General features: G+C 41.2%; 1 protein-coding gene across 2 annotated transcripts in view; it reads left to right on the top strand.

Annotated features, from left to right (window-relative positions):
- Positions 1 to 13,652, top strand: part of RALGAPB (Ral GTPase activating protein non-catalytic subunit beta) — an 89,020-nt gene that overhangs the window by 44,799 nt on the left and 30,569 nt on the right. The window contains exons 16-19 of one of the 2 annotated variants that reach the window (XM_049650800.1): positions 2,142 to 2,263; positions 3,337 to 3,519; positions 7,069 to 7,220; positions 12,439 to 12,626. In XM_049650800.1, the coding sequence (XP_049506757.1) occupies positions 2,142 to 2,263; positions 3,337 to 3,519; positions 7,069 to 7,220; positions 12,439 to 12,626 (645 nt within the window). Of the gene's footprint in view, positions 1 to 2,129; positions 2,264 to 3,336; positions 3,520 to 7,068; positions 7,221 to 12,438; positions 12,627 to 13,652 lie in introns of both variants that reach the window. The other variant, XM_049650799.1, reaches the window with a different exon arrangement.

The raw sequence follows: 13,652 nt of genomic DNA, 5'->3' as shown, positions 1-13,652 counted from the left end.
GACAAAATCCTTTTAAAAAAAATTTTAATGTTATGATTTTTTTAAGGTATTTAAGTATAATAGACTATTAGTCTAAGAGATTTTTATTATTTTTTAATTTTAATTTTATTTTAGAGAGAGAGTGTGAGCAGGGGAGAGGGGCCAAGGGAGGGAGAGAAATTTAAGCAGGCTCCATGCTCAGTGTGGAGCCCGATGTGGAGCTTGATCCCATGACCCTGGGATCATGACCTGAGCTGAAATCAAGAGTCGGATGCTCAACTGCCTGAGCCACCCAGGCGCCTCTAAAAGATTTTTTTAAAAGAAAGCAAATCTTTTAAAATTAGCTCTATAGCTTCTAATAGCTAATTTTGGGTAGTTTATTAGATTTTATAAATGATTATAGTGGGTTGTCAGGGAAACATTTCTGGATTCTGTACCAAGTGTTGGTAATACAGAGTCAAATAGGATGTGCTGTCCCTCAGGCTCTAATGACAGAGTCAGCCAGCACATCAGTTATTGCGGTGTGATAAGGGGAGTGATGAAATATACCTTAGATGGGAACCCACAGGAGAGTGTCTTTGTGTTTAAAAACTATATATCTTACTATAACTGGTTAGATTCTTCAGTCACAAATTTTAAGCAAGAGTAAGGCAGCATTTGCTAGCTGAGCATTCTGTTCAATGATATCCTTTACCCTTGGCAGTTAATTTATGGGTTCTGTGAATTTGTGGGTGCCTTTGTGTTTTTATACATAATTATTCATATTGTATTGAATCCGTGAGTGCCAGTCCAACTTGACTGGAATGAAATCTAGATCCTTACACGTGAATTTAATTTTTTAATCATCTGGAAAATTCATGAGCTTAGGAGTCCAGGCATGTTTTAAGTATCCTCGAGCATGTCAGAGATATCAGGTCATTGTGAGGTTATTCAACAAATTTAAATACAGAATTTATAAAGAAGTTACTTAAAATTGTTATCTTCATTATGTTCATGGATTTAAGTATACTATAGGTGAAAATTTGTTGTTTATGCTTTCTAAAACACTTTTAAACTAAAGAATTTTCTGAATTATTGTATGTGTTCTAATATAAATGTTGGAAGTGATTATTGTTTGTTTCAGCATTTTGAACTGGTGTTAGTGAGTTCTGCTTGTAATGTTGTAGTTTTTACTAAGAAATCCAGATTTGTGTTAGTGTCGCATGAATGTCTCTCTTTAATGATCATTCCTTTTTCTGTTGTCACTGCCCTCTTTCTGATAGGATCGACAGGTATAATGTCCCTAAAGCTTCCTTTATAATAAAATTCAATTTAGTTTGTCCTAATTTATTATTAGCTAAGTAGTAATTACTTTACATTTTTTTAAAGTTTTTATTTATTTATTTTGAGAGAGGATGAGAGAGAACAAGTGGGGGAGGGACAGAGAGAAAGGGGGACAGAGGATCCAAAGTGGGCTCTGTGCTGACAGCCGGGAGCCCAATGTGGGGCTTGAACTCGAGAACCAAGAGATCATGACCTGAGCCGAAGTCGGATACTTAACCGACTGAGCCACCCAGGCGCCCCAGTAGAACTGGAGGCCAAATAAAAAACATGGTGACTTGGTTAATTTCTTTTTTAGAAGTCCTAAAGTGGTCTTAGAGAATTAAATGTTAAAATGTGTTTAGAAAGACATTGCATGTGACTTTTGATAGTTTAAACCCTGAAAATAATTTCAACAGATGCTTTATTCCTAGCATCTGAGGGGATTCTAAAATGTGAATTCTTTTTTCTATAAAATTCCAAGGAAATAATGATAGCCTTTTCACTGTTTTTTTTTTTTTTAAATGTAACTCTCTATGAGTTTAGAAATTTTAAGATTTACATTATTATAAGAATGATATCGAACTGCCAGATCCCGGTGGATGTCTGTGTAAAAAGTAGCTGAGCTGGGAACTAGAAGCTGCTTTGGTCCAGTGTGTGTGCCCTGTGCACTGTTGTTGAGTCAGGCTTGGTGCTCAGGCCGGTGGGGTGGGGAGTGTAGCCCTGTGCGGGTGCCCATTGTGCTCACTGTGGCTGCTGTGGTCTGTGCCTGGTGGAATGCCGTGCTTCTTGTTACTAATGCTTAGTTGTTTTCCCTCCCTGTGGGATGTGGCATTGGGGTTATATCCTAGCTCTTAATACAGATTCAGCTGCTGGGCTCCTGATCCGCAGCATTCATCTCGTCACCCAAAGACTCAACTCCCAGTGGCGGCAAGACATGAGCATATCACTGGCAGCTCTAGAACTCCTCTCTGGCCTGGCAAAGGTGAGGGGAACAGTCGTCGTATTTTAGCCTGACAGCTTTGGACCGTCACTCTTTTTCCCGTATCTCCTGACAGTGGTGGTTATATTCAAACATAGTTTATGTCTAGAGTGTGCAAAAAGGAGCCTTCAAATGAAATTGTACAAAGTGAACTTTATTTGTTTTTAATAAGTTCAAAGAGTGAATTATATTTTTGTTGTTAGTTTACAGGAAACATCTCAGTACTTCCTATTTATTTGCAAATGATAATAGAATGCCTGTTGATTTTGTATATGCTATATAATACCCTTAAATTTTCAGCGTGACATCTTATGCCATTGTAGGATCATCAAATTTTAATAAGTACGTGGGAAAATGTGCACAAATCTCAAAATATTTATGCTGAGTACAAGAAGCCAGACCCTCTCCCCTCAAAAAAAGAGTACAATACTATATGATTTTATTTGTATAAAACTCTAGAAAATGCAGGCTAACCTGTAGTGACAGAAGGTAGATCAGTAGTAACCTAGGGAAGGGGCATAAAGGAGTGGGAGAAAGGGTTAGCAAGGTGCATGAGGATATTTTGGGGGGTGATTGATATGTCCACTACTTTGTGCTGATAGTTCACAGGTATATACTTTGGCCACAATTTATCAAATTTTTCACTTTCAATATGTGTAGTATCCTCTATGTTAATTGTACCTCTGAGCAGGTACATAGAACTTCGTAGCCCATAGAGCCTCACTGTAGGGTTGGGTTAGGGGTTTCAGAGGCTTCAGAAATGGGCACACGTTCCATTGCCAGCTATCCTTCTGATATCTGGCAATGATGAAGTTTAGGTTTTAGGCAGTGAAGAAATATGCTAAAATGAAATACTGTTTTAGGGTTTGAAAAATGCCTTCTTTATAGACTATTATGTGATACATCTGGAATATTCTGTTCCTCTGTAGAAATACCATTTTTTTTTAATACCATTTTAAAAAATAAGACTTTCTATGGTGTATCACAGCATCAGAAAGGCTGGGCTTCGGCGCAGATACTTTGAAATTGGTACGGTGGATCCTGGCTAACTGTGTTCCCCGTGTGACTGTGTTCAGGTGAAGGTGATGGTGGACTCTGGAGACCGGAAGCGAGCCATCAGCTCCGTGTGCAGCTACATTGTGTACCAGTGTAGTCGGCCAGCTCCTCTTCACTCCCGGGATCTGCACTCCATGATAGTAGCGGCTTTTCAGTGTCTCTGTGTCTGGCTGACAGAGCACCCTGATATGCTTGATGAAAAGGTTAGTTTACTAGATCCGTTGTTTGTTTGTTTGTTTGTTTGTTTTTGAGAGAGAGCAGGTGCATGTACACTGCTCGCACATGAGCCAGGGAGGGGGACAGGGAGAGGGAAAGAAGAGAATCTTAAGCAGGCTCCACACCTAGCACCGAGCCTGACACAGGGCTTGAGCTCATGACGTGAGCCAGACACTTAACTGACTGAGCCACCCAGGCGCCCCAAGTTTACTAGATCTTAAAACGGGGAGAAGAAACAAAAATGTATGCTGGGAAAATCCCTCTTAAAAGAGAATCTTTAAGGTGGGGGAGATGGGAAAATGGGTGATGGGCATTGAGGAGGGCACTTGTTGGGAGGGGCACTGGGTGTTGTATGTAAATGTCGAACCATGGGAATCTATCCCAAAAACCAAGGGCACGCTTTACACACTGTATGTTAGCCGATTTAACAATAACTTATGTTAAAAAAAAGAATCTTTAAATACAATATTGCATACTTACACTGAATATAGTTGTAATATTTTAGGAGAACACTTGTTCTTTTGAGCACAACTCAATAATTGTCACCATGCTTATATTTGGTTGCAAATTAACCCATAGAAAAGTTCTTTTTTATTATTATTATTTAAAAAAATATTTTTTTTTAACATTTATTTATTATTGAGAGACAGAGAGAGACAGAGCATGAGCAGGGGAGGGGCAGAGAGAAAGGGAGACCCAGAATGTGAAGCAGGCTCCAGACTCTGAGCTCTCAGCACAGAACCCAATGCGGGGCTTGAACTCACGAACCACAAGATTATGACCTGAGCTGAAGTCTGATGCTTTAACTGACCGAGCCACCCCAGGCACCCCCAAAAGTTCTTTTGAAAAATGTAGCTTTCACCTCTTTGACCGTGGCTGCAGCAACTTCTTACTTGACATGTCTCCAAAGGCAGGAGAAATAAAAGCAGAAATGAACTGTTGGGACCTCATGAAGATAAAAAGTTTCTGCACAGCAAAGGAAACAATCAACAAAACTAAAAGACAACCAGTGGAATGGGAGACGATATTTGCAAATGACACACCAGATGAGGGGTTAGTATCCAAAATCTGTAAAGACCTTAGCAAACTAAAATTAAAAAAAGAACAAAAAACAAAAAACAAACAAACAAAAAAAAAACTTACCAAACTCAACACCTGAAAAACAATAATCCAGTGAAGAAATGGGCAGAAGACATGAATGGACACTTTTCCAAAGAAGACATCCAGATGGCTAACAGACACATGAAAAGATGCTTAACATAGCTCATCATCAGGGAAATACAAATCAAAACCATTGAGATACCACCTGACATTGGTCAGAATGGCTAAAATTAACGACTCAGGAAACAATAGATGTTGACAAGGATGTGGAGAAAGGGGAACCCTCTTGCACTGTTGGTGGGAATGCAAACTGATGCAGCCACTCTGGAAAACAGTGTGGAAGTTCCTCAAAAAATTAAAAATAGAACTACCCTACAACCCAGCAATAACACTACTAGGAATTTATCCAAAGGATACAGGAGTGCCGATTCGAAGGGGCACATGTACCCCAGTGTTTATAGCAGTGCTATTGACAATAGCCAAAGTATGGAAAGAGCCCAAATATCCATCAACTGATGAATGGATAAAGAAGATGTGGTGTGATGGAATACTACTTGGTGATGAAAAAGAATGAAATCCTGCCATTTGCAACAATGTGGATGGAACTGGAGGGTATTATGCTAAGTGAAATAAGTCAGAGACAGATACAGGTTTTCACTCATATGTGGAATTTGAGAAACTTAACAGAAAACCATAGGGGAAGGGAAGGGGAAAAAAAGTTACAAACAGGGAAGCAAACCATAAGAGACTCTTAAATACAGAGAACAAACTGAGGGTTGTTGGGGGTGGAGGGTTGGAGGGGGGGCAGGGAAAATGGGTGATGGGCATTGAGGAGGGCACTTGGCGTTGTATGTAAGTGATGAATCACGGGAATCTACTCCGGAAGCCAAGATTATACTGTATACACTGTATGTTAGTTAACTTGACAATAAATTACAAAATAAATATTAAAAAAAAAAGATGTAACCTTTTCTCTCTCTGCCCTTCCCCCCACTCGCGTTACTTTCTATCTCTCTTAAATGAAAATAAAAGGAAAGAAAGTTGGAATCTTGACCAATTTATCTGAAGTATTAAGAATATTATTTTTTGAAAGGATGTGGTAGCCTCAAGATGACCAGTGGGCACTTTGGTCACCCATTGCCAAATTCCGAAGGACAGTTGGTATCGAGGCTGCAAAACTGGAGCATAAATTGCCGTAAAGTTTGCCTGTGTATAAAAATTTCATTTCGGGCCCCTAGATGGCTCAGTCAATTAAGTGTCCCAACTCTTGATCTCAGCTCAGGTCTTGATCTCAGGGTCTTGAGTTCAAGCCCTGTGTTGGGCTCTAAGCTGGGCATGAAGCCTGCTTAAAAAAAATTCATTTCACACATGTGTTCCATTTTCAAGTAGGCACAGGTATCTAGACTGATTTCTCTTGCCATTGTTCCATGTTATATCTTCCTTATAGGGAGACAGGCAGTTATCAAGAATTCATAGTATAAATAAGAGATTATCAGGCTCATTGAATATTTATGGAGAGCTTTATATAGTTCTTAAAATAATACTGTTGATTAAATCTTCACTTTTTTTTTTTTTTAAACGTTTATTTTTGCAAGATAGAGTATGAGTGAGGTAGGAGCAGAGAGAGGGGGACAGAGGATCCGAAGCAGGCTCTGTGCTGACAGCAGTAAGCCTGATGCAGGGCTCGAACTCATGAACCATGAGATCATGACCTGAGCTGAAGTCAGACAGATGCTCAACCTACTGAGCCACCCAGGTGCCCCAAATCTTAGTTATTTTCATTATGGCTTCTAAAGTTATGATACCAGGAATTGCTTAAAAATGTCAGTAACTGATAAATTTCCCTTTGGATAATCTAATGTACCTTTTTTTAATTTAAAAAAATTTTTTTTAATGTTTATTAACTTGAGAGAGAGAGACAGACAGGGTCTGAGAGGGCGAGGGACAGATAGAGGGAGACACAGAATCCGAAGCAGGCTCCAGGCTCCGAGCTGTCAGCACAGAGCCCAACGTGGGGCTCGAACCCACAAACCATGAGATCATGACCTGAGCCGAACGCTTAACCTACTGAGCCACCCAGGCGCCCCTGGAGAATCTAATGTATCTTAAACCACTCTAGGTTTAACTGAATTACTGTTCTGTCTCTTTAACTTGGGCTTTCATAATTTTATTGTCTGTGGTAATTTTATAAGAATTATGACTGATAAAATAGTATGGAATTTATCATTACTTATTTAATTCTGAACACAAATTCAGTTCTTTAAAGAGAAATTGGGGTGGGGACAAAGTTTATTATTGTGAAATTAATATCCACCTATGAAAGTGAGAAAGAAACTGGAGCCTGTCAGCAAAATACCACCACTGTTAGTATTTTGATGTATTTCCCTGTCTTCTCAGGTGTATTACAAAAACTGATCTGCCTTTCCTGCTTCTAGGATTGTCTTAAGGAAGTATTGGAGATTGTGGAACTGGGAATTTCAGGAAGTAAGTCCAAGAACAGTGAGCAAGAGGTCAAGTACAAAGGAGATAAGGAGCCAAACCCCGCATCTATGAGGGTAAAGGATGCTGCGGAAGCCACCCTAACATGGTATGAAAGTGACTGCACAGGGATTGTGCCTAGGAATTAGGATGGGGTTAGCTGTCATCCCTGTTGTTTCTTCTCCTCCCCAGTTGTTCAGCATTAAGCGATGCAACCTCTCAAGATACTTTTTCTCTAGAAAAAAATGGAAAAGAAAAACTTGTCTTGGGGACCTTTTAAAAGAAGCCAGGGACGTGGGGCTGAGAGTTTGGGTCCTTATTTTTCTGGGCTAGTTGGCATTGATCGAAGTCCTACCATGTTAGAGCTAGAAAGGATCTTGGAGAGCCTTACTTATCTCTTCACTTTGGTGTCTGAGTCCCAACAAGGGATCTGCCTGTGGTCTCCTGCTTCTTCGCTTAGTGGTCTGTACTCTGTTACATTTGTAGTATGTATTAGACGTTCATTCAGTCAGGACTTATGAGCTCCCTCTTACGAACTTATAATAGGACTGTAAAGATAAATCAGATTCAGCCACCATCCTCAAAGAGCTTCTTGTCCAAAAGGGCAGATAAGACATGAGCACAATAGCTATAATATTAGGTGGAGAATAAGTGCTGCAAGAGAAGAGGTATAATAACATGCTGGCAGGAGGAAATGAATACTTCCAGATAGAGGGAAATCAAGATGACACTGGACCTGACTTTTACAGGATGGATGAAGAAGTTTCACCAAAAGCTAGATACAGAGTGGTTAAGAAGAAAGCAAGAGATTTCTTTTCTAATCATTTTGGTTGTGAAGGGATAGAGACAGGTCGGAACCTTAGAGAAATAGCAGAAAGAGCTGAGAGAGTTTACATTTGGCTGGTAAGTGAGGACGGTGGAAGAAGGGACGGAAGACAGTTTAGGCACATTATGGACTGAAGGGAAGAGTTAAGTGGGGAAGATCGGAATCACATACAGATGGAAAGATGGAGCCTATGAAAAGGTAAGTGTGGATGAAGACCCAGAAAACATAATAGAGGGAAGGAGGATGTCCAGTCAGTCTGGGTTGGCTCATCTTGGTCTTCTTAATAAAGTGGTAGGCCTTCGTTAGCCTCTACTTTTGTGATAGTCTAATAAAAGTTTCATTTTTATTTTTAAAAACTTGATGTTTACATTGAGCCGAAATCTCTCCCGCTTTAGCTTCGACCCATTGGTGGAAGACTCCTTGCAGATGTGTATGTAGATCAGCCCTTACCAAGATTCCAGAATCTTTTTGGTGATCTGTTCATAACTTGGGGCAGGCACAGTCAAGTTGGATTTATTTCTCTTCTTCACGGGCTTTGGTCACTTAGTACATTTTTAGAAGCACGCATGCTTTATTTTAGTCCTCCTCACTGCACTAACTGGGCTTCCAGTGCACCTCTGGAGGTTTGGCTCTTAGCTAGAAAATCAGAAAAATGGGCATGCAGCTGTTTAAGCATGTACTTACACAGACGGTTGAGTACTAGAAATAATAAAAGTTCAGAGGGAAGACCATATGAGAGGTGGGCTAGACTGAAAAGCTTTATGAAAGAACTGAGCCTTGATGTGTGCCTGAAAGAGTAAGAAGGCTATGGAGAGAAAGAAAAGGGGAGAGCATTTCTTACTGGGAACTCTGTATCATACAAAAGTCAGTTTGCTGCAATCCTAGCCTGGGTAGGGCATTCCTAGGAGAGTATGCCGGAGAGCGTTGGATATGTACTCAGAATGAGGAGTGAACCTGGGATGCTTCTGGGCAGCCTAGCCAGAGGTTATCTAGGTGACTCATCTATTTTATCTGCAGCTGTCCTGTCACTGCTGGCAACTCCACAAATGGTATTTCCAGTTACCAGTCTTGAAGAGTGCCCTGAAGAGTACTGTCATCATGAAACCTGTCCCAAACCAGAGCTCTTCGTTCCCTCAAAATTACTGCTTTATGTCAGTATCACTGCTGGTTTTCGGCTATACAAACACAGACCTTTAGCTTTTTTCCTAATTTATCTCTGCTTTATCTGTCACTCCCCGTGTGAAGCCAGTGACTGAGTCCAGTGGACTTTATTTTTGGAAGTATTTCTTCTGTCCCCTCTAACCTCAGCATCCTAGTCTAGACTCTTCTCACTTCTTGCCTAATTTCTATGTTTTTAATCTCACCCTTTCTGTTCATCTTGCATTCCATTTTTGAACTCATCCTTGGGCACTTTTTTTTTTTTTTTTGCTGCTCGAGTGGTTGAAAACTGAATAGATCTGTTTCCTGCCATGTTGTCTGAACTCCTTGTCTGATTGTCAAGGCCCTCCTTATCCTGTCCCCACTCACACTGATCTTTCTCAGCACATCCTTTCTGCCATAATAGAACCTGGCAGGCCATTTGTGGCTGTGAACCGGGCACGTTCTTACCTGTCTCTGTGTATTCCCTGGGTGTCAGGACTTCTGTCTTTTCCCCTCGGTCACATCCTTCACTGCTCAGTGCTCATATCAAATGTAGCTACCTCCATGGCACCTTCTTTGGTTATTCTGCTTCTGAATGATGACTCTTTTCTGTGCTTTTGTGCTCATTCAGTCAGACCCGATTGCACAGCACGGAATTCTATACTGTCATGATCGTATCTGGTTATATTTGATACATGCCAGTGTCGTCTCCCCAACTTGGGTAGAGTCCACATTTCCTTCTTTAACACTTCTCACAGTGCTCAGAATAGTAGGCAGTTACGAAGTGTAGACTGGCTAGTTGGGTGTTTTCTCCTTAGTGTACTATACAAATTCAGAATTAGGACTCTTGCAAGTCGTTTTGGCAGCCCCTCTGCTTAAGCAACTCGTAAGGCCTTCCAGGTTATTCGGCCTCTAATTTGGTGATAGTCTAACCCCTAAGGCTCCCATTTCATTTGTATTTTTAAAAACTCGATGTTTACACTGAGCTGAACTCTCCCACTTTAGCTTCCACCCATTCGTTCTAATTCACACTTTTGATAGTGGAATCCTCTTTCCAGGCAGTAATGACATCTGAAGGTAATGCTTATGAAGATGGTGATGTGTTTCTGCCAGTACCTTAAGCTGTTTGTCATATGACAGAGATTCAAGTACCTTTATCGTCCTGGTCATTCTTCTCTCGATGGTGTGGCTTTGGGTTTGACTAAGTACCTCTTAAAGGTGGTTTGCTGAGTAAAATATTCTCCGTGAGGGTGGATGATCTTTACACTCTCTAGGATATTGTATTTTCATTAAAATGTACTTGGCGACCGCATTGGGTTTTTGAGAACTTGATAGTTTGCGTCAAGTCAACTAAAACTGGAGTCTTTCGCACATTTATTTTTTGTCTGCTTTTCTCATCCTGTACTTCCTTGTTTGGGGGTATTTGTATCTATAGAACTTTACATTTAAACCTGAGATCTCTTCATGTAAGATTTACCTCATTATTTGGATCCCAACTTTTCCTCTGACATATTAACTCTGCAGCTCAACTTTTGGTCAAGTGCAGATTTAATGAGCCTGTTCTGTGTGTCCTAGTCAAAGACACTGATGAAAACATTGAAAAGAGACTCACAAAGCACATTATCAGAGATTTTCATTCAGGTTGACCGGGATTTTTTAATGTCTATAAGTTTATCCTGATACACTGTCAAATACTTGCATGTCTTGATTTCAGACATAGTTCTCCCCCTTTCCAGTCTGGTCACTGTCAAGAAGAGAAAATGTGGTCGGGCTCGTATGATTTGATCTTAGTAACCTGTTCCTTGCCAGCAGCCCATTTGATAACTGTCTGTGAATCTTGCATGGAACACGACAAACTCCCATGGTCCATATATTTTGCGACATCTGTCTCTGCCCCATTTTAGAAAAACAAAGTCAAGTTTTCCTGTTTCTAGTCTGCTGGTAGTTCACCCGTTTTTGACAATTCCTTAGAGGCTTGAACTCACCATCACATTCTCCTGGTCTTTGAAATTTTTGGACAGTTCTCCTAAGAGAAGAGAAAATGGATGGAAAACATCTGCTGAGCAATGTTGCCTTCCATTATCAGACATATTTGGGTTTCGGTACTAGAATGAAAGGGAAAGGGAGAGGCTACTACTCGAGGATCGAGATGACAAAAATGGTGTTGGGGAGTATTCGTTTTCCAAATGAAGTGCGTATGAAGGGTCAGGTGATATTAAGACCACAAGGTAAAATTTTTGTGTTTTCATTAAAAGAGACTTTCTCTCTGTGCTTCAATTGTTTCATTTTAAAATGGGAATAATGTACTTATCTTCTCTGTACTTATCTGTTGTTTTGATAGCTCAATAAAAGAATGTGTGTAAAGAATGTATGTAGACCAGTGCCTCATGGTGAGTGCCATGTAGAGGTTACTAATTGAATGTATGCAGAAATGTCTATGGACATAAACATTTCTGAATGTTAAAGCTTGTTAAGTTGGATTCTAATGTATGAGGCCTTTTTTTCTTATACATTCGAACTTAATAATTACAGTAGTTCTTTGAGATGTACTATTCGTGCCTCCAGTCTTATCTGTAAAACAAGGATAATGTCTACTCAGGACCGCACAGTGAGAAGGCAGCAGGCCCCGGTTTCTGGTTACTTAAAGATCACGTAGCATGTCTGAGTCTGAATTTCCTCATCTGAAAAGTGGAGGTTTGGTGGGTCTTTGGGTCCTTTGCTAGGTCTAGAATGCTTTGGCTAGCATAATCCTGAAACCTGGAACACAGAACATTTTTTAAATATATCTTTAGGAGCTCCACGATTTGGAAGTATGGTTGTCAGGTTCCCTGGGTAGGAAGCTCTGAGAGAAATTTCCTTGCAAGAATCTTATTGGAAAACGCTTTTAGGATCAGTCCCTAGAGGGGGTGAAGGAAGCAGGACTGAGCAGAGGCAAGGACGAATGCGTGCAGGTGCAGCGAAGAGCTCTGGGGCCGGGTTAGCCCTTCAGAGTTCTCTCCGGTTAGGGCCCAGGGGCTGGGGCTTTGGACGCCCACACTGCCCTTGCCCTTTCGCTGGCTGTGGGCTGTCCCAGGACGAAGCTGTGATTCTGGGTGAGCTGGTTCTTGTTGGCTGAGAGCAAGTCCTGGAGAGGGACTCTCACCTGCAAGCTGTGGCCACCATGTCTGCATCTGGGGGAATGGATCTTTCAGTCTTGGGAGGCAGACAGCACACCAAGGCATCCGCCCCGGGGAGTAAATCTGACTTGCAAAGAGGAAGTGTGGCTGTGGTCACTTAAAAGAGCAGAAGGGCACATTGATGCATGAGGTAAACTTAAGATTTTGCTTTGGGGATTAACTGTTATCTTTTGCATTCTCCGTAGTATTATGCAGTTGCTCGGCGCATTTCCTTCACCCAGTGGTCCCGCTTCTCCTTGTAGTCTGGTGAATGAGACCACTTTGATCAAGTACTCCAGGCTGCCAACCATAAATAAACATAGTTTCCGGTACTTTGTCTTGGATAATAGTGTCATCCTGGCAATGCTGGAGCAACCTCTTGGAAATGAACAGAGTAAGTTCCAGCACTTGGGGTCTTCTCCACTGCGAAATCACCGTGTTTTAGCTCCCTGCTAGCAGGCTGCTTCCAGGGTCAGGGACCCGTAGCTACAGGAACAACTGCAGATCCACAGCAACTTCGCATTTGTCAGAGGGTCTTCTAGCCATAGTGATTGAAAAATAGAGGGTCAGAAAATAGAATATACGTAGTAAATAGAATCTTTTAGAGGCTCTTTTATGTATCCGAAATACTAGCACTAAAGTAGTTCTACAAAAAGTTTGTTTTAATGGGGTATTTTCTCTTGTTTACCATGTATAAAAATTACTGTTACTCTTCTTGAACTTTGGATCCTGCCCTTCTCCTCTCCTGGCCCCCACTCCACATTGTTCTTTTTCAGTTAATGGTGCCACCCAAACAGACTGGAAATTTGAGGAGTCCTCTTGGCCTGCCCCTTCCTGTTTCTCCCTTACATAATTGGTGTCCAATTGCTCAGTGACTCTTGAATCTTTTTTTTTCTCTCCCTCCCTCCCAATACATCCAAATGTAGGGTCTTATTATTTCTTACTGAGATTATTGCAGTTGCTTCCTACCTGGTCTCATCCCTCTCCTTCCGGTTCTAAAATGCGTTACCCTTCCCTCCATCCTACTTCCTGCCACCATTGTATTCTTCCTCAAATATGGATCTGACCATACCAGTGCCCTCATGAAAACCCTTTAATGATTTTCCACTGATACAACATGCACTGTTTCCCTCCTCAACTTTCTCTCAATTATAAGCTGTCTCAAGGTAGATTACCACTGCAACCCAGGCTACTCAAAGTACGTATATATTTTTTTAAGTTTATTTATTTATTTTGAGAGAGAGACAGCCAGCAGGAGATGGGGCAGAGATGGAGAGAGAAAGAATCCCAAGCAGGCTCTGCACTGTCAGCACAAAGCCTAACGTAGGGCTCGGACTCACGAACCGTGAGATCGTAACCTGAGCCGAAATCAAGAGTCGGGTGCTTAACCAGCTGACCACCCAGGTGCCCCAAAGTACAT

Source organism: Panthera uncia (assembly GCF_023721935.1).
Source record: "Panthera uncia isolate 11264 chromosome A3 unlocalized genomic scaffold, Puncia_PCG_1.0 HiC_scaffold_11, whole genome shotgun sequence".
Classification (NCBI taxonomy): domain Eukaryota; kingdom Metazoa; phylum Chordata; class Mammalia; order Carnivora; family Felidae; genus Panthera; species Panthera uncia.
This window is presented reverse-complemented; position numbering and strand designations above follow the sequence as displayed.